A 24,761-nucleotide genomic window follows, 5' to 3' on the forward strand; every position below is an offset into this window, starting at 1 on the left:
ACTGCAACCTTAAGGAACTAAAATGATTCTGAATCTGCTTGCCTCACAAACTCAGATAAATAAGATGCTAGACACTATCTAAAATGTGCCACTGTAACATGTATTTAGACATCTGAGTCATGTGATCATGTCTTTACAAGAGTATATATGACTCCCTTGCTTTAAAAAACATTCCATGTAGTACTGTTGTAAGAACATACATTTCAACAGAACAGAATGGACTGCAGAAATAAACCCTTTATTCATAGTCAAGTGAGTTTCAACAAAGGTGTCAAGGCAATTCAGTAGGAAAGAAGACTATTTTTCAACAAGTAGTGCTGAGACAACCGGATATCCACGAACAAAGAGGTGAACTCAGACCCTTACTGCACACTATATATATAAGAATTAAATCAAAATGGATTAAAGACATGAATGTAAGAGTAAAATTATAATACTTTTAGAATAGGAGAAAGTTTTCAAGACCTTCAGGTTAGGCAAAGATTTGTTAGATAAGATGCCAAAAGCATGATCCAAACAGAAAAAAAAATGGTAAATTATACTTCATCAACATTCAACATTTTGTGCTTCAAAACACACCATTAAGAAAATAAAAAGATTTTGTCCATGTGTCCTTTATAGGAGAAAAGGCACACAACTGTAATTGAATAACAATAAAAAATTAAAATTAAAAAAAAAGAAAAGAAAAAGACAAGTCACAAACTGGGAAAACATATTTGCAAATCACATATGTGGTAAAGGACACTGGTTATAAGGATGCTCCAGGAACTTAGTGAGAACCTAAAAAGCATAAAAAGATCCAGTCAGAAACAAAGAATATACTAACTGAAATGAAGAACAATTTACATGGAAACAACAGTAGAATGGATAAAGCCAAAAATCAAATCAATAATTTGAAACATAAGGAAGCAAAAAACAACCAATCAGAAAACAAGAAGAAAAAAGAATCCAAAAAAGTGAGGACAGTGTAAGCAACCTCTGGGACAACTTCAAGAGGTCCAACATTCACATCATAGAGGTTCCAGAAGAAGAAAAAGAGCAAGATATTGGAAATCTATTTGAAAAAATAATGAAAACTTCCCTAATTTGGTGAAAGAAATACACATGCAAGTCCAGGAAGCACAGAGAGTCCCATATAAGATGGATGCAAAGAGGCCCACTTCAAGATACATAATTAAAAGGCCAAAGGTTAAATATAAACAGAGAATTTTAAAAGGAGCAAGAGAAAAGCAGTTAGTTACCTACAGGGAAGTTCCCCTAAGACTGTCAGCTGATTTCTCAAAAGAAACTTTGCAGGCTAGAAGGGATTGGCGAGAAATATTCAAAGTCATGAAAAGCAAGGACCTAGACAACATTGCTCTACCCAGCAAAGCTATTGTTTACAATCAAAAGGCAGACAAAGAGCTTCCCAGACAAGAAAAAACTAAAGGAGTTCATCATCACCAAACCATTATTATATGAAATGTTAAAGGGGTTTATTTAAGAAAAAGAAGATCAAAACTATGAACAATAAAATGGCAATAAATACATGTCTATCAACAACTGAATCTAAAAAACAAGCTAAGCAAACATGTACAGAGACAGAATCATGGATATATGGAGTATTTAAAAAAATATTTTATTCATTTATTTTTAGAGAGAGGGGAAGGGAGGGAAAAAGACAGGGAGAGAAACATCAATGTGTGGTTGCCTCTCACACTCCCCCTACTGGGGACCTGGCCAGCAACCCAGGCATGTGCCCTGACTGACTTCAAACCAGCAACTGGGAATAGAACTGGTGACCCTTTGGTTCACAGGCCGGTGCTCAATCCACTGAGCCACACCACCCAGGGATAGGGCATTTTGATAGGGCATCTTGGATAGGGCCAGATGGTAGGGTGTGTGGGGGAATGGATGAAGAGGAAGGGATTAAGAAGTACAAATAGGTAGTTACAGAATAGCCATAAGGATGTAAAATACAGTATAGGAAATGGAGGAACCAAAGAAGTTATACATGTGACCCATGGGTATGAACAATGGTGGGGGAATTTCCTGATGGAGTACTGGGTGGAGGTGGCAAAGGGGGGAAAATTAGGACAACTGTAATAGCAAAATCAATAAAATGTAATTTTCAAAAAAGCTAAGGGTAGAAGAAAAGTATAACTAATCATATGGGAAGGAAAATACACATGAAGGAAGATGGGCCATAGTTGATCATTGTTGAAGCCAAGGGTAGGGCATACTATTTCTTTTATTTTTTATATATATTTAAATTTTTTAATAACAATTTTTATCATTAAAAAAAGAAACAGATATACTCCTAAAATTTCTAAGTATTTATGAAGGCAAGACTTTCTTTCCTGTCTCCCTGAGTACTTCAGGAAAATCTGCCCAACTAAATCATGTGGGAGAGAACACAGGAAAACAATATTAGTTACTTACATAAAGAGGGCACTGTATTTATTCTTTAATATACCTTTTTTAAATTCTTACCCAAGGATATATTTATTTACTCCAGAGAGAGAAGAAGGGAGACATAGAGAAAAAGAAAGAGAAACATAAGTGTGGGAGAAACATTGATTGGTTACCTCCCTTGTGCACCCCAACCGGGGACAGAACCTGCAACCTAGATATGTGCACTAACTGGGAATTGAATCCACGACCTTTCAGTTTACAGGATGATGCTCCAATCAACTGAGCCACATCTGTCAGGGCCCTTAATATTTTACATTTATATATTAGTGTTATTACCTATCGAAAAATAATGTGTGCCCCCCAAGTTAAATTAATATAGATTGCCTTCTCTGATACCAAATCTGCTGCAACAAAGATCTGAACAATGATTTCCCATCTTCACAGGATTCTGATGGAGAACAAAGCAATTAAATTCTCTGGATCTCACTCAACTTGACTGTAACACATGAGAATTGGCCAAGATGACATTTAAATTGTCTTTCGACAATAACACTCTATGATCTTGAATTTATTTACCAGGGTTTACAAATAATTCTTCCTGCACCATGGGATATATGATAAGGATTAACTAGGTCCCAGATAGAGACATGCACAGTTAAGTCACAAAAACTCATGAGATTTAACCCTGTGAAAGTCAAGTTTCATTTTTCATGTTACATTTATATAAATATAAATCTCCTCATCATTTTATTATTAAACTCCTTACAGTTAAAAATCACTAGCTGTGTGTGTGTATGTGTGTTTTGAAGGGAAGGGAAGGAAGGCTGCCAGGCAATCTGGAAAAAGATTCTGCTATCTCGAAACTGTCTCATTTCTATCATGAATTTTTAAAATGTGACATAGTCAGACCAATTTTCAGTCTTAAGCATTTCAAAATGAGTTTGTGATGACAACTACTCCACACCAATTTCTCAATCTCTCCACAAACTTTTGAGACCTGGATTAACCCTACCAGTGCAATAAACTGTTCTAAGACTTCCTAGGGACGCAGTTTACAAACTCCTCCCCTACTCTCCATTCTTTTTGCCTAATCAGCAGGCTTTAGACTTTGGTCTCCACTTATTCCTGAAATATATACTCCCTGTTCTCAGGCTATGGTACTGTGCCCCTTACTGAACTCATGTATTCTCATGGCTTCAGGTACAGTTGTCAAGATAAAGAAATTTGGTATTCACATAAAAGCTCCAGAGGGGTTTAGAGTAGAGAGATGACATCATACTTGTGCTTAAGAAAATTAATCCTCTTCCGGCCAAGATGTAGGCATAGGTAGATACACTGTGCCTTCTTGCACAAACAAAAGAAGGACAACAACAATTTAAAAACAAAAAACAACCAGAATTTACAGAAAATTGAACTGCATGGAAGTCCAACAACCAAGGAGTTAAATAAGACACATTCATCCAGCCTGTTAGGAGGGGTGGAGATGCGCAGCAGGGCAGAGAGGACTCACATCAAGGCGGTGGCTGGAGGACGGGGGTGGGCAAGACCGCAGCTGGCGGATCCCACTAGGTGGTGGCTGGCAGACCTAGTGGTCCCACATTTGCATGCAGATAAACTGGGAGGAACAAACGGGGAGCAAAACAGACCACACAACCCCAGGGCTCCAGCACAGGGAAATAAAGCCTCAAACCACTAATTGAAAACCAATTGGGGGTTGAGGCAGCAGTGGGAGAAACTCCCAGCCTCACAGGAGAGTTCGTTGGGGAGACCCACAGGGTCCCAGAACATACACAAACCCACCCACACAGTAATCAGCACCAGAAGGGCCAACTTAGCTTGTGGGCAGCGGGAGAGGTGACTGAAAGCCGGCAAAGAGCAGAGCAAGTGCCATTGTTCCCTCTCGGACCCCTTCCCCACACACAGTGTCACAGCACAGGAACCTGGGTTGCCCCACCCAGGGGAATACCTAAGGCTCCACCCCTTTATGTAACAGGCATGCCAAGACAAAAAAAAATGGCCCAAATGAAAGAGCAGATCAAAGCTCTAGAAAAAATACAACTAAGCAACAAAGAGATAGCCAACTTATCAGATGCACAGTTCAAAACACTGGTAATCAGGACGCTCACAGAATTGGTTGAATATGGTCACAAATTAGATGAAAAAATGAAGGCTATGCTAAAAGAAACAAAGGAAAATGTACAGGGAACCAATAGTGATGGGAAGGACACTGGAACTCAAATCAACAGTATGGACCAGAAGGAAGAAAGAAACATCCAACCAGAAAAGAATGAAGAAATAAGAATTCGAAAAAATGAGGAGAGGCTTTAGGACCTCCAGAACATCTTTAAACATTCCACCATCCAAATTATAGAGGTATCAGAAGGAGAAGAGGAAGAACAAGAAATTGAAAACTTATTTGAACAAATAATGAAGGAGAACTTCCAAAATCTGGCAAAACAAATAGACTTCCAGGAAGTCCGGGAAGTTCAGAGAGTCCCAAAGAAGTTGGACCCAAGGAGGAACACACCAAGGTACATCATAATTACATTAGCCAAGATTACAAAGGAGAGAATCTTAGAAGCAGCAAGAGAAAAGGAGACAGTTACCTAGAAAGGAGTTCCCATAAGACTGTCACCTGATTTCTCAAAAGAGACCTTACAGGCAAGAAGGGGCTGGCAAGAAGTATTCCAAGTCATGAAAGGCAAGGACCTACATCCAAGATTACTGTATCCAGCAAAGCTATCATTTAGAGTGGAAGGGCAGATAAAGTGCTTCTCAGATAAGGTCAAGTTAAAGGAGTTCATCATCACCAAGCCCTTAATATATGAAATGTTATTTATCTAAGAAAAAGAAGATAAAAAATATGAACAGTAAAATGACAGCAAACTCACAGTTATTAACAACCACACCTATAACAAAAACAAAAGCGAACTAAGCAAACAACTAGAACAGAAACAGAATCACAGAAATGGAGATCACATAGAGGGTTGTCAACAGGGGAGTGGGAAGGGGGGGGGGAAGGTCCATAGAATAAGTAGCATAAATGATAGGTGGAAAATAGACAGGAGGAGGGTAAGAATAGTGTAGGAAATGTAGAAGCCAAAGAACTTACATGTATGACCCATGGACATGAACTATAGGGGGGAATGTGGGTGGGAGGGGTGTGCAGGGAAGAGGAGAGTGAAGGGGGGGAAATGGGATAACTGTAATAGCATAATCAATAAAATATATTTAAAAAGTAAATAAAAATAAATAAAATCTTTTTTAAAAGAAAGAAAGAACATTAATCCTGTTGCTCTATAAAAGAACAAAGCAATCAAACCAGACAGAAGATTGCTGTAGTAGCCTCCAGGGTAATTGATAATAAGAAGTGAACCACAGCAGTTATCAGAGAACAATCAACAAAATTTGACTCCAAAAGTTATATCCATCCTTCAAAGGTTAGCTCAACAACCTGTGTATCCTCCCCACCAACACATCCACAGCTTGTCCTAGTTAGAAACCACCCAGACCTCAGCACCCTTCTCACATGTTAACAGTAATACTGACTGGAAGAATGTGGGGCCACATCCATATTTCTCTTAGAATTCTGCACAGTAGCAAGCACACAGTAACTGCTCAGTAAACACTCGTTAAATAAATAAAACATTTTTCCTGGTCATCATTACTGAAGTCTATTTAAGTTTTCATATGATTCTATAAACTCGAATGCATATAAAAATGTGGTGAAGTATTGAGAATTATATTGTTTCATTATATTCTTCAGCTCACAAGTGACATAACAGTCATAAGCTAAATGTCCAACAATAAAAAGAAAATGGTTAAGGACCCAGATGGTGGAGGAGTAAGTGAAAGCTACACTAACCTCCTTCCAGAACCAAACTGGAATTACAGCTAAATTATTGAAAAATCAACCTGAACATTAACTGGACAGAAGCCTTACAACCAAGGACAGACAGAAGAAACCACCACAACGTAACTGGTAGAGCGTGCAGAGGTGCAAGAGGGCTGGCTGGGATCCCACAGAGTGCAACTAAAGTTCTGGAGGGATATTTCAGCAGCTTGGGGTTTCCCCCTGAGAAGTGTGGGATCTAAACCCGAAGTTGGGCTCCCCAGACTACAGTACCAGAGCAGGAAAGGAACACAGATAACATCCAGCTGTGAAAAGCTGTTTGCTAGGGAGAGACAGCTGAAGATCCATAAGCCTCTTGAAGGGTCAATGCACAAAATTCTGTTTGCAGCCACTTATCTGGGCTCTGGCAGAGGTGGGGGCAGAATGGACTAGAAACACTTGAGGAAAGTCTGGGGCTGGTGGCTCTGAGAAGAGAACTGAAGAAATAGCTGCCAGTATCCCTGGGCTCAGTCATTCCCCATACTACAGAAGCCATCTCTCTCAGATAGGGCACTCCTCTCCAAGTGGCATCAGCCTGAGGGGAAGCCACAGTTCTGCCCACAGGATTACCCTGCCCACCCACCCCCGCCCCCACCCATGGTGCTTAAGCTCTGCTGTGGAGGAGTACAGCGGGAAGAAATTCATTGATTAACCCTACAGAAAGCCTGCCAGCAGTGGCAGATCACTGGGAGCTCTGAGACTTTACTTGAACCTCCCCTGGACCTGGTGCTGATGAAAGCCAGCCTTGGAGTGCAGCCTGGTTCTTTCTGCATATACCCAGGCCCAACAGAGGGAACCACATACAGTGGATCACTGATAGCTGCAAACAGGTTGCCCAGAGCCAATCACAGGCAGGGTTTGACTTAGGTCTGCACCAGAGTCTTGAGAATCAACCAAATACTTAGAAACAAAGACAGAGGCAGCCAAAATGGGAAGACAGAAAAAACAGGCCCCAAATGAAAAAACAAGAGAATTCTCCAAAAGAACTAGATGAAATAGAGGCAGGCAATTTTTCAGATAGAGACTTTAGAGTAATGACTATAAGGATACTTAACAGCATGAAAAAAAGGCACAGAAACCATTAAAAAGGACCAGTCAGAAATAAAGAATACAATATCTGAAATAAGTAATATACTAGAAGGAATAAACAGGTTAGATGAAGCAGAGGACTGAATCGGTGATTTGGAAGACAAGGTAGAAAAAAACACCTAGGCAGAGCAGTAGAAGGAAAAAAGAATTTTTTTAATTATTTTATTGTTGTTCGATTACAGTTGTCTGCATTTTCTCCCCACCCCTCCCCCTGACCCCATCCAAACCCACCTCCCTCCCTTGCTTCTACCCATGTGTCCTTTATATATATAGTTCCTGAAAACCCTTCTCCCCACTGTCCCATCCCCCTTCCCCTCTGGCTATTGTTAGATTGTTCTTAACTTCAATGACTCTGGTTATATTTTGTTTGCTTTTTTTTTTTGTTGATTATGTTCCAGTTAAAGGTGAGATCATATAGTATTTGTCCCTCACTGGTTGGCTTGTTTCACTTAGCATAATGCTGTCCAGTTCCATCCAAGCTGTCGCAAAGGGTATAAGCTCCTTCTTTCTCTCTGCTGCATAGAATTCCATTGTGTAAATGTACCATAGTTTTTGGATCCACTCATTTGCTGATAGGAAAGAATTTTTTAAAAACTGAGGAAAGCTTAAGAAACCTTTGGAACAACATGAAGCATAACAACATCCACATCATGGGAATACCAGAAGGAGAAGAGAGGGAGCAAGGGATTGAGAACTTATTTGAAGAAATAATGACTGGAAATTTCCCTACTCTGGTGAAGATAAAAGACATACAAATCCAAGAAGCTCAGCGTCCCAAACAAGTTGGATGCAAAGAGGCCTATACCAAGACTTATCATAATTAAAATAGCAAGGCTATGGATAAGGAGAGAAGCCTAAAAGCTGCAAGAGGAAAGCAGGTAGTTACCTACAAGGGAGCACCAATTAGACTATCATCTGATCTCTCAACAGAAACATTTTGGTCCAGAAGGGAGTGGCGTGAAATATTCAAGGCGATGAAATGCAAGGACAGACAGCCAAGGCTATTTTATCCAGCAAGGCTATCATTTAAAATTGAAGGACAAATATGAAGTTTCCTAGGCAAGAAAAAGATGTAGGAGTTTGTTAACAGAAGAAGAAAGAAGAAGAAGGAAGTAAGGAGAAGAAGAAGAAGAAGAAGAAGGAGAAGAAGAAAGGAAGAGAAGGGAGGAGGAGGGAGGAAGGGAGATGAGAAAGGAGGAGGAGGAGGAGGAGAATAATCTAACAATTAAATGGCATTAAATACATATCTATCAATAATCACCTTCAATGTAAATCATTTAAATGCTCCTACCAAAAGACATAGGGTAGCTGAAAGAATAAGAAAAAACAAGACCCATATATGATGCCTGCAAGAGATCCACTGCAGTTCAAAAGATACACACAGACTGGAAGTAAAGGGATGGGAAAAGATATTTCATGAAAATGAAAAGAGAAAAAAAGCTAGGTAGCAATACTTACATCTGACAAAACAGACTTTAAAACCAAGGCTATACTAAGAGACAAAGGAGAACACTACATAATGATAAAGGGAACAATTCAACAAGAGGATATACCCCTAGTAAATATTTACTCACCCAACATACGAGCCCCTAAATATGTAAAGCAAATGTTAATGGACATCAAGGGAGAGATCAACAGAAATATAGTCACAGTCAAGGATTTTAACACTCCTTTGACTTCAATAGATAGATCTTCCAGACAGAAAATCAGCAAGGAGAAAGTGGCCTTAAATGACACATTAGATCAAATAAATTTAATTGGTATCTTCAGAGCATTTCAACCCAAAGCAGCAGCATATACGTACTTTTCAAATACACATGGAATGTTTTCTAGGATATGCCACATGTTAAGACATACAACAAGTCTTTTTTAAAATGATTTTATCTACTCATTTTTAAAGAGAGGGGAAGGGAGGGAGAAAGAGAGGGAGAGAAACATCATTGTGGTTGTGTCTCGTGCACCTCCCACTGGGGACCTGGCCAACAACCCAGGCGTATGCCCTGACTGACTTCGAACCAGCAACCCCTTGGTTCACAGGGCGGCAATCAGTCCACTGAGCCACACAAGCCAGGGCTGCATAAACCAATTGTTAATAAATTTAAGAAGACTGAAATCACATCAAACATCTTCTCTGACCACAATTCTATGAAACTAGAAATCAGTCACAAGAACACTGAAAAACACACAAAGACATGGAAGCTCAGTAATATGTTATTAAACAATGAATGGGTCAACAAAGAGATCAAGGATGAAATCAAAAGATATCTTCAAACAAATGGAAATGAGAACACAACAATCCAAAATCTGTGGGACACTGGGAAAGCAGTTCTAAAAGGGAAATTCATAGCATTACTGGCCTATCTCAGAAAACAAGAAAAAGCTCAAGTAAACAATCTAACTTCACACTTAAAGGAACTTGAGAAAGAATACCAAACAAAGACCAAACTGAATAGAAGGAAGGAAATAATAAAGATCAGAGCAGAAATAAACAAAATAGAGTCTTAAAAAATGATTAAAAAAAATACATCAATTAATCCAAGAGCTGGTTCTTAGAAAAGATAAACAAGATTAAGAAACCTTTAACCAGACTCATCAAAGAAACAAAGAGAGAGGACCCAAATAAATAAAGTCAAAAATGAAAGATAAGGAATAACAACTGACACCAAAGAAATGTAAAAAAATATTATGAACTATAAGCCAATGACCTGGATAACCTGGACAAAACAGATAAATTCCTAGAAAGATACAGTCTTCCAAAACTAAATCAGGAAGAATCAGAGAATCTGAATAGACAGATTATACCTAATGAAATGGAAATAGTAATTAAAAAATTCCCAACAAACAAAATCCCTAGACTGGCTTCATAGGTGAATTTTACCAAACATTCTGAAAAGAACTAACACCTCTCCTTCTCAAAGTTTTTCAAAAAAAAAAAAAATGGAGACAACTGTACTTGAACAACAATAAAAAAAATAAAATTAAAAAAAAAGAAAATTCAAGAGGAGGGAAGGGTATCATAAAATACCCAAAGTCATTTTATGAGGCCACCATTTTCCTAATTCCAGAACCAGAAAAAGACACCACAAAAAAAGAAAATTATAGGCCAATGTCTCTGACGAACATGGACGCTAAAATCCTCAACAAAATATTAGCAGACTGAATACAGCAGCACATCAAAAACATCATACACTATGATCAAGCGGGAATTTTTCTGGGAATGCAAGGATGGTACAATATTCAAAATCAATAAATGTGATTCATCATATAAACAAAATAAAGGATAAAAACCACATGATCATATAAATACATGCAGAAAAAGCATTTGATAAAATCCAGCACCCATTTATGATAAAAATTCTCACCAATGTGGGAATAGAGGGAACATACCTAAACATAATAAAGGCCATATATGACAAATCCACTGCCAGCATCATACTCAAGGGGCAAAAACTACAAGCATTCCCGTTAAGATCAGAAACAAGACAAAGCTGTCCGTTTTCACCTCTCTTATGCAACATAGTACTGGAAATCCTAGCTACAGCAATCAGACAAGAAGAAGAAATAAAAGGCATCCAAATTGGAAAGGAAGAAGTAAAACTGTCATTATTTGCAGCTGACATGAAACTGTACATAGAGAATCCCAAAGATATCACCAAGAAACTACTATAACTGATAAATGAATTCAGCAAAGCAGCAGGATACTAAATTAATATCCAGAAATCATTTGCATTTTTATATGGGCAATAACAAACTAATAGAAACAGAAATTAAGAAAACAATCCAATTTACAATTTCTTCAAAAAGAATAAAATACCTAGGAATAAACCTAAACAAGGATGTAAAAGACATGTACTTGGAAAATTATAAGCCCTGGCTGGCATAGCTTAGTGGATTGAGTGCAGTCCTGTGAATGGAAGGGTTGCTGGTTCAATTCCCAGTCAGGGCACATGCCTGGATTGTGGGCCAGGTCCCCAGTAGGGGGCATACAAAAAGCAACCACACATTGATATTTCTTTCCCTGTCTTTATCCCTCCCTTCCCCTCTGTCTATAAAAATAAATTAAATCTTTAAAAAAAACAAAATTGTAAGACACTGAAGATATTGAAGAAGATACAAATAAGTGGAAGCACATACTATGTTCATGGATAAGAAGAATTAACATAATTAAAATGTCCATACTACCCAAAGCAATCTATAGAGTCAATGAAATTCCTATCAAGATTCCAATGACATTTTCACTTAAATAGTACAAATATTTCAAAAATTTATATGGAACCACAAAAGGCCCCACATAGCAACAGTGATCTTGAGAAAGAAAAACAAAGTTGGAGGACTCATGTTACCTAATATCAAACTATACTATAAGGCCATACTAATCAAAACAGCATTGTACTGGCATAAAAAACAGGCACATAGATCAGTGGAATAGAATAGAGTGTCCAGGAATAAACCCACACCTTTATAGTCAATATTTGACAAAGGAGGCAAGCACATACAATGGGCTAAAGATAGTCTATTCAATAAATGGTGTCGGGAAAATTATACAGATATGTGCAGAAAAGTTAAACTAGACCACCTTCTTACACCACACACAAAAATAAATTCAAAATGGTTTAAAGACATAAATGTTAGACCTGAAACCATAAGAATCCTAAAAGAAAACATAGGCAGCAAAATCTTAGATATAGCTCATAGCAATATTTTATCAGATATCTCCCTAGGCAAGGGAAACAAAAATAAATAAATAAATAAATGGGACTAAATCAAGCTAAAAAGTTTTTGCACAGCAAAGGAGAACATCAAAAAAATAAAAAGACAACCCACTGACTGGGAGAATATATTGGCTGATACATCTAATAAGGGGTTAATATCCAAAATTTATAAAGAACTTACAAAACTCAACACCAAAAAAACAAACAACGCAATTTAAAAAATGGGCAAGGGACCTGAATAGACACTTCTCCAAAGAGGACATACAGGTGGCCATCAGACATATGAAAAGATGTTCAATGTCAGTAATCATCAGAGAAATGAAAATTAAAACTACAATGTGATGTATCATCTCACACCTGTCAGAATAGCATCATCAATAAATCAACAAACAAAAAGTGCTGGTGAGGATGTGGAGAAAACAGAACTCCTTTGCACTGTTGGTGGGAATGCAGACTGGTGCAGCCACTGTGGAAAGCAGTATGGAGACAGCTCAAAAAATTAAAAGTGGATCTGCTTTTTGACCTAGGAATCCCACTTCTGGGAATATATCTGAAGGAACCCAAAACACTAATTCGAAAGAACATAAGCACCCCTACATTTATTGTACCATTATTTACAATCGCCAAGATACGGAAGCAGTCCAAGTGTCCATCAGTACATGAGTGGAAAAACAACCATGGGATGTTTACAGAATGGTATACTACTTGGCCATGAAAAAGAAGAAAGTTTTACCCTTTGCAACACCATGGATGGATGTGGAGAACATTATGCTAAGTGAAATAAGTCTGTCAAAGAAAGACAAATACCATGATTTCATTCATATGTGGAGTCTAATGAGCAAACTGAACTAACAAGCAAAATAGAGATAGACTCATAGATAGAGAGCAGGATGACAGCTAAGGGGGGGAGGGATTGAGCAAAAAGGACTCATGGACATGGACAACAGTATGGTGATTGTGGGGAGGGGGTATAAGGGAACTAAATAGTAATGGGAAAAAAGTACAATAAAGAAAAGAAAAATGGTTAAATAAACTATGGTTCAAATTAATAAAGGTAAAAGTAATAAAATAGAGTATCACCATTTTGCAACTTCAATGAAGTAAGTAATGGATCTGAGCCGTGGTTTGCTGGAAACAGTTCAAACCAGCTTGTAAGAGCCAACTGTGCACATCTGTTCCAACCCCACATTCAGCGACACATCAGTAAGAGTGAAATTGGCTGTGACAGCAGTGTTTATACCATAAAAGTTGGCAAATGGCCAGTTGTTAAACATTTACCAACACACTGCTGGATGTAGGCAACGATCAATACCTGACTAAACCATTATTTGAAAGGCTGCTGGGGACCTTTATCATAATGGATGAATCAGGCTAATAATATGTGAACACACTGATCAAGCAAACATCACACAACAGCGGCATTAGACTTCAGGGACCTCCTAATGGGATGCGGCAGGAAGTACGCAGCATCACTAGGAGGTATTCTTGCCAAAAATAGAATCTGATTCTAATCAAACCTAGATATACCTACTGGCTTAAAGGAAATACAGGAGATAGAACAGACAACCAGCCAAATATGGAATGTGGAAATGTCTACAGGGTGGATAATTTTCCTATGAATGAATGAATATTAAGTGAGAGGATTGAAGAAGGACTCTATATATTAAAAGAGACTTAACAGAAGTTAAAATAAACACAATGTGCATGTAGCCCTTGTTTGGATCCTCATTTGAACAAGCCACTATAAAAAAACATACTTGAAACAATTCCGGAAATCTGAACACTGGCTAGATATTAGATGGTATTAAGGGATTATTGTTAGTTCTGTACATGTAATAAAAAGTTAGTAGTTTTTTTTAATGGCCTTATCCATTACAGATACATATAAAGTATTTATGTATGAAATTATAACAATATCTAGAATTCGCTTCAAAATAATCTGGGGACGGAGCTTCTCTTTTACATACACTTGAAATTTTTCCATAATACAATTTTTAAAATATATTTTATTGATTATGCTATTACAGTTGTCTCATTTTCCTCCCTTTATTCCCCTCTGCCCTGAACTCCCCCTCCCACCCACATTCTGTCCCCCTTAGTTCATGCCCATGGGTCGTACATATAAGTTCTTTGGCTTCTCCATTTCCCATACTGTTCTTAATCTCCCCCTGTCTATTTTGTACCTACCATTTATGCTTCTTCTTCTCTGTACCTTTTCCCCATTCTCCCCCAACCCCTCCCCTCCCTACTGATAACCCTTCATGTGATCTCCACATAATACAGTTTTTTTATACAAAAGAATTACAAAATTATCAGTGTTGACATGGACATAATTCCTTTTTTTAAATTTTTATTGTTATTCAGTTACAGTTGTCTGCCTTTTCTCCCCATCCCTCCACCCCACCCCAGCCAAACCCTAAGAAATAATGTCCTATGAAGAAGCATGGGAGAAACATGCACAATGTGATTCCAGTTATTTTAAACAACATGAAACTGATATCACATGTACATATATACATTCACAAACGCACTAGAAAATGTCTCAGGAATACATTCCCTGGTGAGTTCACTGGGCTTGGTAGAAATAAGGGTAGGGACAGACCTGTAGTGTTTAAATTTTACACACCAGAATGTATTTGTCTATTATTCAAATGAGCTTTATAAGCACTTTAAAAATAAAGGTTTTACTAATACTTCCCACTACATCCTCCAGAGAGTGGAGTCCTGTTCCTCCCCAAGTACCCCCTGTTAAAGGACTCAGCCAGCCAGGGACAGCTGTAAAACTGGAGGGTAGATATAAAATAGCATGCACCCTACCCAATGGCAGGAACGGCTGCACCCCAGCCTTGGCAAGCCTTTGTAAAACTCTGGGCTTTTGGCTTCTAGAGGCATAAATCACAGCACTGTGCTAGTATAGAACCTTTCCCATAACTTATCATCAGGGAAAAACACCTATAAAGAAAGAAACAGGAAAAGGCAAAAGAAGCCAAGGACAGACAGCACATTGCAACCACACCTTCCAAAGACTGAGACTGGCAAATATCTAGATGAGCACGTGGTATACTGGCACAGGCAAGCCTGGAAATACCTGGAATGTGCTTTTACCTCTGAAAATGTTCATCTAGCACAACAGCCCAAATATACTTCTCTATATGTGCACGATGAACTTTTAGACTTCAAATCTCATGACAAACACTATACTGCAGCCAACACCTTTTATCTATCAACTACTGAGAAGCTCAACGGAAACCTCCATGCTCTGTCACTATGAATTCTGAGTGTTACTTCTAACAATCGATCCCTACCACAAACAAAATCAGGCCTGCAAGCAAGCAAGGATTCAGGTCTAGAAAGCTAGAAGGCATTCCTCGGCCCTTCAAAGACAAATGACTGCAGTGGCAGCCAAAATGGATAAACTGGACTTCATCGAAATTAAAAACATTTGCACTTCAAAGAACACCATCAAAAAGCTTGAAAGGTCAACCCGCAAAACGAGAGAAAATATCTGTAAATCTTATATCTGTAACGGGACTTGTATTCAGAATGTATAAAGAACCCTTACAATTCAACAATAAAAAGACAACCCAATTTAAGAATGGGGCAAAGATTTTAAAAAGACATGTCTCCAAAGATGACATAAACATGGCCAAGAAGCACATGAAAAGATGTTCAACGTCAGTAGTCATCAGAAACTGCAAATCAAAATCATGATAAGATACCACTTTATATCTACTAAGATGGCAGAGATAAAAAAAGTCAATAATAAGTGTTTCAAGGATATGAAAAATAGTAATCATCATACATTGCTATTAAGATGGCAAATTCATGCAGCTATTTTAGAAAACAGTTCAGTAGTTCCTCAAAATGTCCAACACAGTGTTACCATATGACCTAGAAATTCCACACCCAGGTACTCTAGTATACACCCAAGAGAAAGGAGAGCATGTTTACACAAAAACTTGTATGTGCATGGATGTTTGTAGTGGCATTATTCATAGTAGTCAAAAAGTAAAACAACTGAAATGTCCATCAACTGATAAACGAATAAATGAGATGTGTCATATTTATACAAAGAAATATTATACGTCCATAAAAGAAATTAAGTACTGCCCTGGCTGGTGTGCCTCAGTGGACTGAGTGCCAGCCTGTAAACCAAAGGGTCACCCATTCCCAGTCAGGGCACATGCCTGGGTTGTGGGCCAGGTCCCCAGTTGGGGTGTGCAAGAGGCAACCACACATTGATGTTTCTCTCCCTCTCTTCCTCCCTCCCTTCCCCTCTCTAAAAATAAATAAATAAAATCTTTAAAAGAAAAGAAATTAAGTACTGACACATGCTACAACATGGATAAACCTTGCAAACATTACACTAAGTGCTAGAAGGCAGTTACAAAAGACCATATATTGTATGATTCCATTAATACAGAATGTTTGGAACAGGAAAATTCATAGAAACAAAGTAGGTTAGTGGTTGTAAATAGCTGGGGGTGGGGGGAGGAAAGGGGAATGAGAGTGACCGCTAATGGTATGGAGTCTTTTGAGGGGATGATAAAAAATGTTCTGAAATTGGATAATGCTGATTATTGCATGCTATGAATATGCTAAAAGCCACTGAACTGTATGCTTTAATAGGGTGAACTTTATAGTATGTAGGTTATACCCTTGGCTGGCTGTGTACTGCAAGAACCCAAAAGTTTTGGGATAGGGCAGGAATCTCATAATCCTACTAGATTTTAAAAGAGAAGAAGTAGCTCTCACAGGAACGATACAATATGGAACATCTATAAGGCCAAAGCCATCTATGTGGCCAAATTCATTCTTCAGAGAACATGAAAGTTAAATTTGGTCTTGAGCACATCTCTTATTCCAAGGAGTTTACCTATTTTCTCAAGTTGCAGAAAGGAATATTAGTTTGTAGAAAACCCAGGACAGACTCCTCTCAGCTCGCCACTCAATAAACACACCCCTCTTCCAAGTTAAGACAGAGCCCTTATCACAACACTTTGCCATCTGTGCATCTCACAATGGAGGCTTTCTCACAATCCCTCAGTATCGGAGGGACACTGAAGAAGGACCCAGAGAACATATCAGAGCCTTAAAGAATGCTCTGGAAGGCTTCTGTCATGTCAGTTGCAATCTAGGAGGTAAGAGCAGACTGGTCATACAGACACCCTGGATAAAGAATGGTGGGCGAGTTTGAGATAGGTAAACTCAGCCAGGAAAAACACCTCTGGTGCCCTCAGGTACCATCTGTCCATTGCAGCTATAGAGTGAAAAGTAAGTTTTTTGTAATAGACAGTATCTGTACATGAGGCAAAATTTAAAAGATACAAATGATATTCAATGAAAAGTACGTTTCTCTCTCACCCCTGTCCCCAATCATCCTATTCTTTTCCTCAGAGGTAACCAGTGGTACTAGTTTCTTAACTGTTCTTCCAGAAACTGTCTATACATTTAAGATCATACATATTCTGCAGCTTGCCTTGTTCACTTAATTTATCAGATAGCTCTCCACCTAGTAAACATACCTTATTCTTTTTCTATGGCTTCATAAGATTCCATGATATAGATATACCATAATTTCATAACCATAGAATGAATTTTTATTATCAACATGTCGAAAGCTGAGACAAGATATTAGCTATCTATGGGCAGATACTACCCATGGATGTGTTTTGTTCAGCCATCACACACGTTTTAACATGTGGATCTCAATATATTAGGCCATATGGGATGTGGTGGAAAAAGGTGTCCACTGTCCTCTCTTATAGTTAGAGGGGCATCAGTGGGAACTGGTTGCTCTGCCAGGGAGTACATTTCCCAGTTGCCTGGCAGCTGGCTATATGCATGGAACTTGGTTTCCCCCATTAGATTTGAGTGGAAGTGATTAGGGTTCCTGGTGTGAAGCTTTCAAAAGATGGGTATCTTCCCTCCCCACAATGTCTGCCTCCTCTGCCCAGGGGATGCTCAATGACTGGAACAGGGCTTAGGTGGTTGACCATCACCATGGAAAACTTGGGCTGAAAAACTGAGGCATGGCATGGGATGAGTGGGGCAATGTCAAGAGTGGACAGAGGAAAGTTCCCACCCCACACAGTGGAACAGAAAAAATCCTTTTAAGGAAAAAAATTACCTTATGAAAACAACTATTTCAATGAGAAAAAGTAGGTTAGGGTCTAAAAAGTATTGTCCTCACAGTGTGATTTTTCTTAAGAATTTCCATAATAAAATGTTTTATAGCTATTAAGTATAGAGCTATAAAATCTAAACATCACTGAGCAAGTCCCAGATCTGACTGCCTCTAGATTTTGCACACTTGTCTCATTACTGACTTAGGCTATATTGCACACTTTTTTCTCAAACACAGCAGTTGTGTGGGGCTAAGAGAGGATGACTGCATGACCTGGATTCCCTATTACAAAGGTGATCTCCCTTTTACATGCAGTGATCACATTATATTAACTTCTCCCTAGGAAAACGCATGCTTTGGGTGAAATGCCAGCACCTACCCATATAGAGTCCTGGGATAGCCTGGATTCCAGTAAATCATTATGTTCACACTCTCTACAGATATCAAAGTTAAAGCCAATTGTCCTACTCTGCCAAAGTTGACCTTATTCATTTTTATAGTCTTATACTCTAAATCAGCCCTTTGTTAATTTTCTCCATAGCATGTTATCAATCTTCATAAATTTGAAGGCATTAATGCCACCCACTTCTCAACTATTTCCTTAAATCAAATCCAAAGCCTACATACAGTCTGTGGGCTCACCTCTCTTTGGTCCCTACAGTCTTTTATCCTATTTATTTTTTTTAATTAATTAATTTATTTATTTGTAGACGGAGGGGAAGAGAGGGAGAAAGAGAGGGAGAGAAACATTAATGTGTGGTTGCCTCTCATATGCCCCCTACCAGGGACCTGGCCCACAACCCAGGCATGTGCCCTGACTGGGAATCAAAGCAGTGACCTCTTAGTCTGCAGGCCAGCGCTCAATGCACTGAGTCATAAGAGCCAGGGCTCCTATTTGCTTCTTGTTTGTGTGAACATCATTACTCCCTGTAACTGCCATCTGATAATTTTCTGCATTTTCCTCTTTCATTCTTGCACCTTGGCATCTTCTCTCCATTCTATTTCTTCTGCAAACTATCACTACACTTTAGGCCTCTCTGATTGTTTTTCACAATCCTGTGATTCTCATTTTTCAAAACATTAGCTTCACTTTATCGTTCCCTTTCAACTCAGGCCCAGATCTTGTTCCTGTACATTCTCTTTTTTTTTTTTTTTTTAAGATTTTATTTATTTATTTTTTAGAGAGAAGGGAAGGAAAGGAGAAACAGAGGAAGAGAAACATTGATGTGTGAGAAAAACACAGATTGGTTGCCTCTTGCACACCCGCAACTGGGGACCTGGCCCAGAACCCAGGCATGTGCCCTGGCTGGGAAATGAACAGGCGACCTTTCAGTTCTCAGGCTGGCACTCAATACACTGAGCGCCACCAGCCAGGCAGGGCTGTTTCTGTACATTTTCTACCCTTCTTTCCTTTACCTTTCCTGACTCTCCTACTATTACAAACAAGGTGGCCCTAGTAGAGTCTGTCTTAAGTGATAAAGTTGGCAGAAAGATGGGGTACTGGGGGCTGGAAGGACATGGACCCAGTGAAGTAGCAGGTTAGATTAGCTGCCCCTAGGGCCACCCTCACATTCCCAACTGCTTCAAAGAAGACAGGTCCAGAACCTCATTGGAAAAGTGAAAAGGAGACACGTGGTCCCTATGGTTAGGCAAAAAGATGTAGCAACAGAAGCTGAGTGAGCCTTCTGAGCAGGCAATTCACAAAGAGAAGAATATTAATAACAAATAATGATATGAAAAGCTGTTTAGTCTCACTAGGAATCAATAAAATGCAAACTTTTGCCTATCATATTGGTAACAATCAAAAAAGATGAATATTAACCAGTGCTGGCAAGGGTGTGTTTTCTACAGCACAGTTTAGCAACATATATCTATGCTTGAAGTGTCTGTCTATGGCCTATGTCACAGCAACTCCAACTTGTAGGATTCAGCCCAAGAAAAGAAGTATGTGAGGAAACAAATATATGCATACAAAGTCCTTAAAAACCTCTCCCTTGTTTATGACCTGGGACAAAGTGAGGTGAGTGGAGTAGTGTTGGAAAGAGAGGCTCATGAGCATGAAGGGGGGAAGGAGGAAGGGAGATGAGGGAGAAACAGAGAAGGAAGGGGAGAAGAGGGACAGGAAAGATGAGGAGCAAGAATGAGCACAGAGGAGGATGAAAAAGGGAGAAAGAGTGGCTCCGTGAAAAAGGATCAAGCAGAGCATGCAGGAGGGAGTAGTGTGTGAGCATAAGAAAAAAAAGAGTGGGGAAGAGACAAGGAGAAGGAGAGGAAGGCCGGGTGAAAGAAATACTCCATCGATGCACCATCAATTCTGGTACGTATGTATCACACAGGCATTAAAAGAAATGATGAAGCTCTCTATTATGAAGTAGAAAGATGTTAATGGTAAAGTTCAAGATACAGGACAGCAAGCATAGTGTGACCTAGTTGATCAAAAGTAACATATAAACACAAGTGCAACTAGGGGTTACTACATGGGCATCATGGTTCTCACTAGGTGCACTATTCTGATAGATTTATACTCTACTTCATGCTTTCATAGTTTGTCAGAATTTACTAAGTAATTTCTAGCAAAATGTAACACACTAAAATTCTACATAATTTAGTTCCTTGTAATTTCCGATGAGAATTAACCAACATGGAATCAAATTAAGTAGATGCAATGGTACCAACTGCTCTCTTCTTCAGGTGATCAATTTAAACTGCTCATTAAAATGTCACTTAGGTAAACCAGCACTGAAAAGACAAAGGAAGTAGGCTGTGAATGTAGATGTTACCCATCTAGCTGTTCTCTGGCATTTATCAAACCAAAATGCTTTTCCTCTTGAGGTCATAGCAACATTGGAGATATAAAAAGAAGCTGTCTTAACTCAGGTTCTCCCAAAAGCAGCCCCTAAGACTAGGACTTGGGAACTGGTAGTTTACTTGGGTGTGAGGAAAGTGAGACAGAGTAGGAGGGAAGAAAGCCAAGAAGCAGTGTGTCAATGAGCGGAGTACTATAGCTGGCAACTGGGGCTCGGTCCCTTTGTGAGTGCTCCAAGGATGGTGGGGGACAAATCACAGAAGTGTACCACTGGGGGATCAAGAAAGTCAGGGGGCTTTATCCTCAGACTCCTTTCCCTCATCAGTCTGCTGTGCAATGAGTGCCTATGGGCCAAACACCGTGCTATTTGGATAATATTTATTATCTCACCAAAACCCTACAATTCCGTGGAATATTGGCCCTATTTTACAGATTAGGAATTGGAGATGCAGAAAGATTAACCCACTTGCTGAAAATCGTATCGTTAATAAGCAGCTGAGAGAGACTCTGAGTCCAGTCTTGTCTCTTCCTCTCTAGAGTACAATGTCATAAAAGCCACAGCACATCCATTCTCCAAACACCTGGCACTCCTTCTGGGGTTACACAGACTGAGAGATGTTTGCGTGTTTCCAGCCTCTCTCCTTGCAAAGAAAACATATTGAGACAGCTGCCCAGATTGTTTTAATCTTCTTGCATCAATACAAAAATCTTCTAGGTCATAATCCACCAGCCATGTAAAATTTTTATAGCATCATCATCCATGGCTACTCCCACCCCAAATACCAGTTACTATGAAATTATGCCAGAATTTGGATCAAAGTATTGGGGGGAAATTCAAGGCAAATTTTTATCTGATGAACTCATGGCATAGAATCAAGTTTCACAGAGAGCTCCAGATCCTAGTATATTAAAAAACATTCTATAACTTTACTGTGAAGAGAGCACTTTATTAGAACAAATAAAACATGCTGAGCTCTGTCGGGACACAGAGGTCATGCTAATGTGTGAGCCAAGGAGTCTTTTCTTGCTTTAGTAGAAAAGATAATAATCTGAAAATCACTAGCATCTGAGGTTCCCTTGATTTAAAATGCACATAGACATTAAAAGGTTCAGGAAATCATTGTATTTATAGCTTGCCTACATTAGGCAGTGGAAAGGCCCTTGCTGCTCCCAAAATAACACTTGGGATGGGGCTGCATCCTAGTACCTTCACTAAAGCAATGGCATGGTTCTCATCTGCTGTTCCATAGGTTCCCTAGGCTCCCACTTCACAGGGAGTCAGGAGAGCAGGCAGGCCCCACAAACACCTCCCCTCCAAACCCAGCTCTACAGCCAGTGGCTCAAGAAAGTCCCAGAGCAGTGAAACTGAAGGAATCCCTGCCCTAGACCCCACCACCAACCACCTAACCATCAGTCAGATTTAGAAAGCAGAGTCCCCTTAGCATTAAACCTAAGAGGACACAGGACCTTCACCACAGGGACAAAATACAGAAGATTCTGGCCAGGCATTGCTCACCCAGATCTTTCACAGAAGAACCACATAAGCATCTGAGGAAATGACAGACACGAATCTTATATACAAATTACCAGGATACAGATAACAAGACTCCAGCCACGCACTCAGTAGGCTGTCTGGAGTTGAAGCATTTTTATCCTCTTGGTACAGAATTTTGTAATTCTTGATCCCAAGCAAGTGTGGGCAAGGCTCCAGACACATGTGATATCTATCTGCCTAGAATTGCTTTCCCTCCCAAGAATCTTACAGCAATGTATAGACCTTCCTGATGGGACACAGCCAGGTCTGCTCATTCCCTGGCTCACAAAGGCCTCTGTGGCAGATGCCCATCCACTAACTCCAACAGGAAAGGGAAGGGCCGGGATACAAAGGGGCACTTCACCTGGCACACTGGGCTGGAAGACTTTATTCAGATCCAAGGAGGAGGCTCTGGAATGGGTTTTCTGTGGCCGCGGTGGTGGGGTGGGAGGGTCCTCGCCCCTTTTCATGGCCTCTTCTATGGAGGTGCTAGAGTAAGATCTGCAGCAAAATAAGGGAAGGTCAGAAAGGAGACAGCAAAGCTTTATTCTCTGAAGTTGGGTTGAAATAGAAATACCCACAAAAGTCAAAGTGACTGCAAAGACTGACAAGCTCGCAAAGCAACCATGAATTCCACCATCCCCTGGATGCCCCTATCTGCCATAATGCCCAAACCCCAATCGTGAATCAGAATCTTTTTTAACTTCTTTGCTCTTATTATACCTTAGACCTAAATTTCCTGAAAAGGAACATTTTTTGTGAATTGAAATCCATTTCAACTGGGATTATTAATAAGAATAGCACATAAACCCTTCCACTTACGTACTTCCATATTTTAGCAGAAGGGCTTCATGATATTAACTGATTACAGAACTTTTCTCCTGTTTATATGCAAATGTAAATGACAGGTACATAAAGAATTGGGCCAGATAAGTTGAGAATAAGAATAAAATATTCAAGGGAATATGCTACAAATGAAATTCAGGAAAGGAAAGCACACACCAATCAGGCTGAGGGGTCTAGTTTTTCTTACCATGAGAAATACGGGTTTTGGGAAACTTTCAAAGCAAAAGCTTCCTCTTAACTTCCTCCTTCAATCTGTGACAAGACAGCAGCTACCTAGGCAGCTTCTGAGACTGTAACTCCAATAATGACATTTAAAGAAAAATGAACTAAATAATTTGCCAAGGGTCACACAGCTAGCAAGTTGCATGGGTTTCATCCCAACTGTAGTCCATGTCTGTTTCCAAATTCCATTTTAAAAATGTTCTCACACTGCCTGAATTAGGGAAAAAAACCTTTTGGTGGTAGTGGCTACACTATTTATTAGAGACTATTTATTTTCTAAATTATTTCCATTCAGTACATAATTCTATTGCTTGGTAATAGGTTTGTGGATGAATTTCCAATATGATTTTTCTAAGAAGTGAATGCGTATATCTATTCTATTCAGCATCTCAGCCAACTGAATGTCAAAGAAAATGACCTTTGAGTCAGAGATATGTCCGAGAGATAAATTAACCTCAGAAAACTGTTCTTAGTATTTAGCTATTTAGAGCAGCACTTATGAAATGAGAATCTATCCATTTCTATTATGTAACTTCAGTTCTTGGTAAAGCTGGTTTTCACACAGCAAGTTTTAATTTTCCTGATTGAGTTCTTCAAGGTTTCTTGATGGTAGTAGGGGTGTTCTGTTTGTCATACAATGTTTCAGTCTTTAATAAAGCCACCATAATGGTGTGTGACGTGCTCTGGTGTGGTCCCTGTAACACAACTGGCAAGACAGACAAGGCAAAGGCATGCAGGAACTAGCAGGAGGAACGTTCTAATACTTTCAAATACAATAAGAGGGAATTGATCTGAAAGGACAACAAAGTTTTCAAATGGTAATTCTTGATATAAAAAGGAAGTTAGAGATCTTAGCTAGAAATTAAAAGAATTTTCTCTGCCACATAAGTCATTCCATTTTATTTCCATATATACCCAGTGTATTTATATTTTGTTAGGGAAAGTTGACTGAATATCAAATAAGTGATGCTGAAAAACTGTGGCTGCAACCAATTAAAATATAAATGTGCAGGGAATCAATGATGAATGTAGTAGTGTTAGAATGGTGATTTCCCCTCTTTCCCTTTTATTTCTACAAAGGTTTGTTATTCTAAAAAGGAGGATAATGATGATTTGATTCTCTTGGTCTCAGTGAAGAC

At 39.1% G+C, this 24,761-nt stretch overlaps 1 protein-coding gene across 2 annotated transcripts in view; it reads right to left on the minus strand.

Annotated features, from left to right (window-relative positions):
- Positions 1 to 24,761, minus strand: part of REPS2 (RALBP1 associated Eps domain containing 2) — a 208,679-nt gene that overhangs the window by 64,551 nt on the left and 119,367 nt on the right. For both annotated transcript variants that reach the window (XM_024569913.3, XM_024569912.3), the window contains exon 13: positions 22,919 to 23,055. In XM_024569913.3, the coding sequence (XP_024425681.2) occupies positions 22,919 to 23,055 (137 nt within the window). The remainder of the gene's footprint in view (positions 1 to 22,918; positions 23,056 to 24,761) is intronic.

This window comes from Desmodus rotundus, chromosome X (genome assembly GCF_022682495.2).
Source record: "Desmodus rotundus isolate HL8 chromosome X, HLdesRot8A.1, whole genome shotgun sequence".
Classification (NCBI taxonomy): Eukaryota; Metazoa; Chordata; class Mammalia; order Chiroptera; family Phyllostomidae; genus Desmodus; species Desmodus rotundus.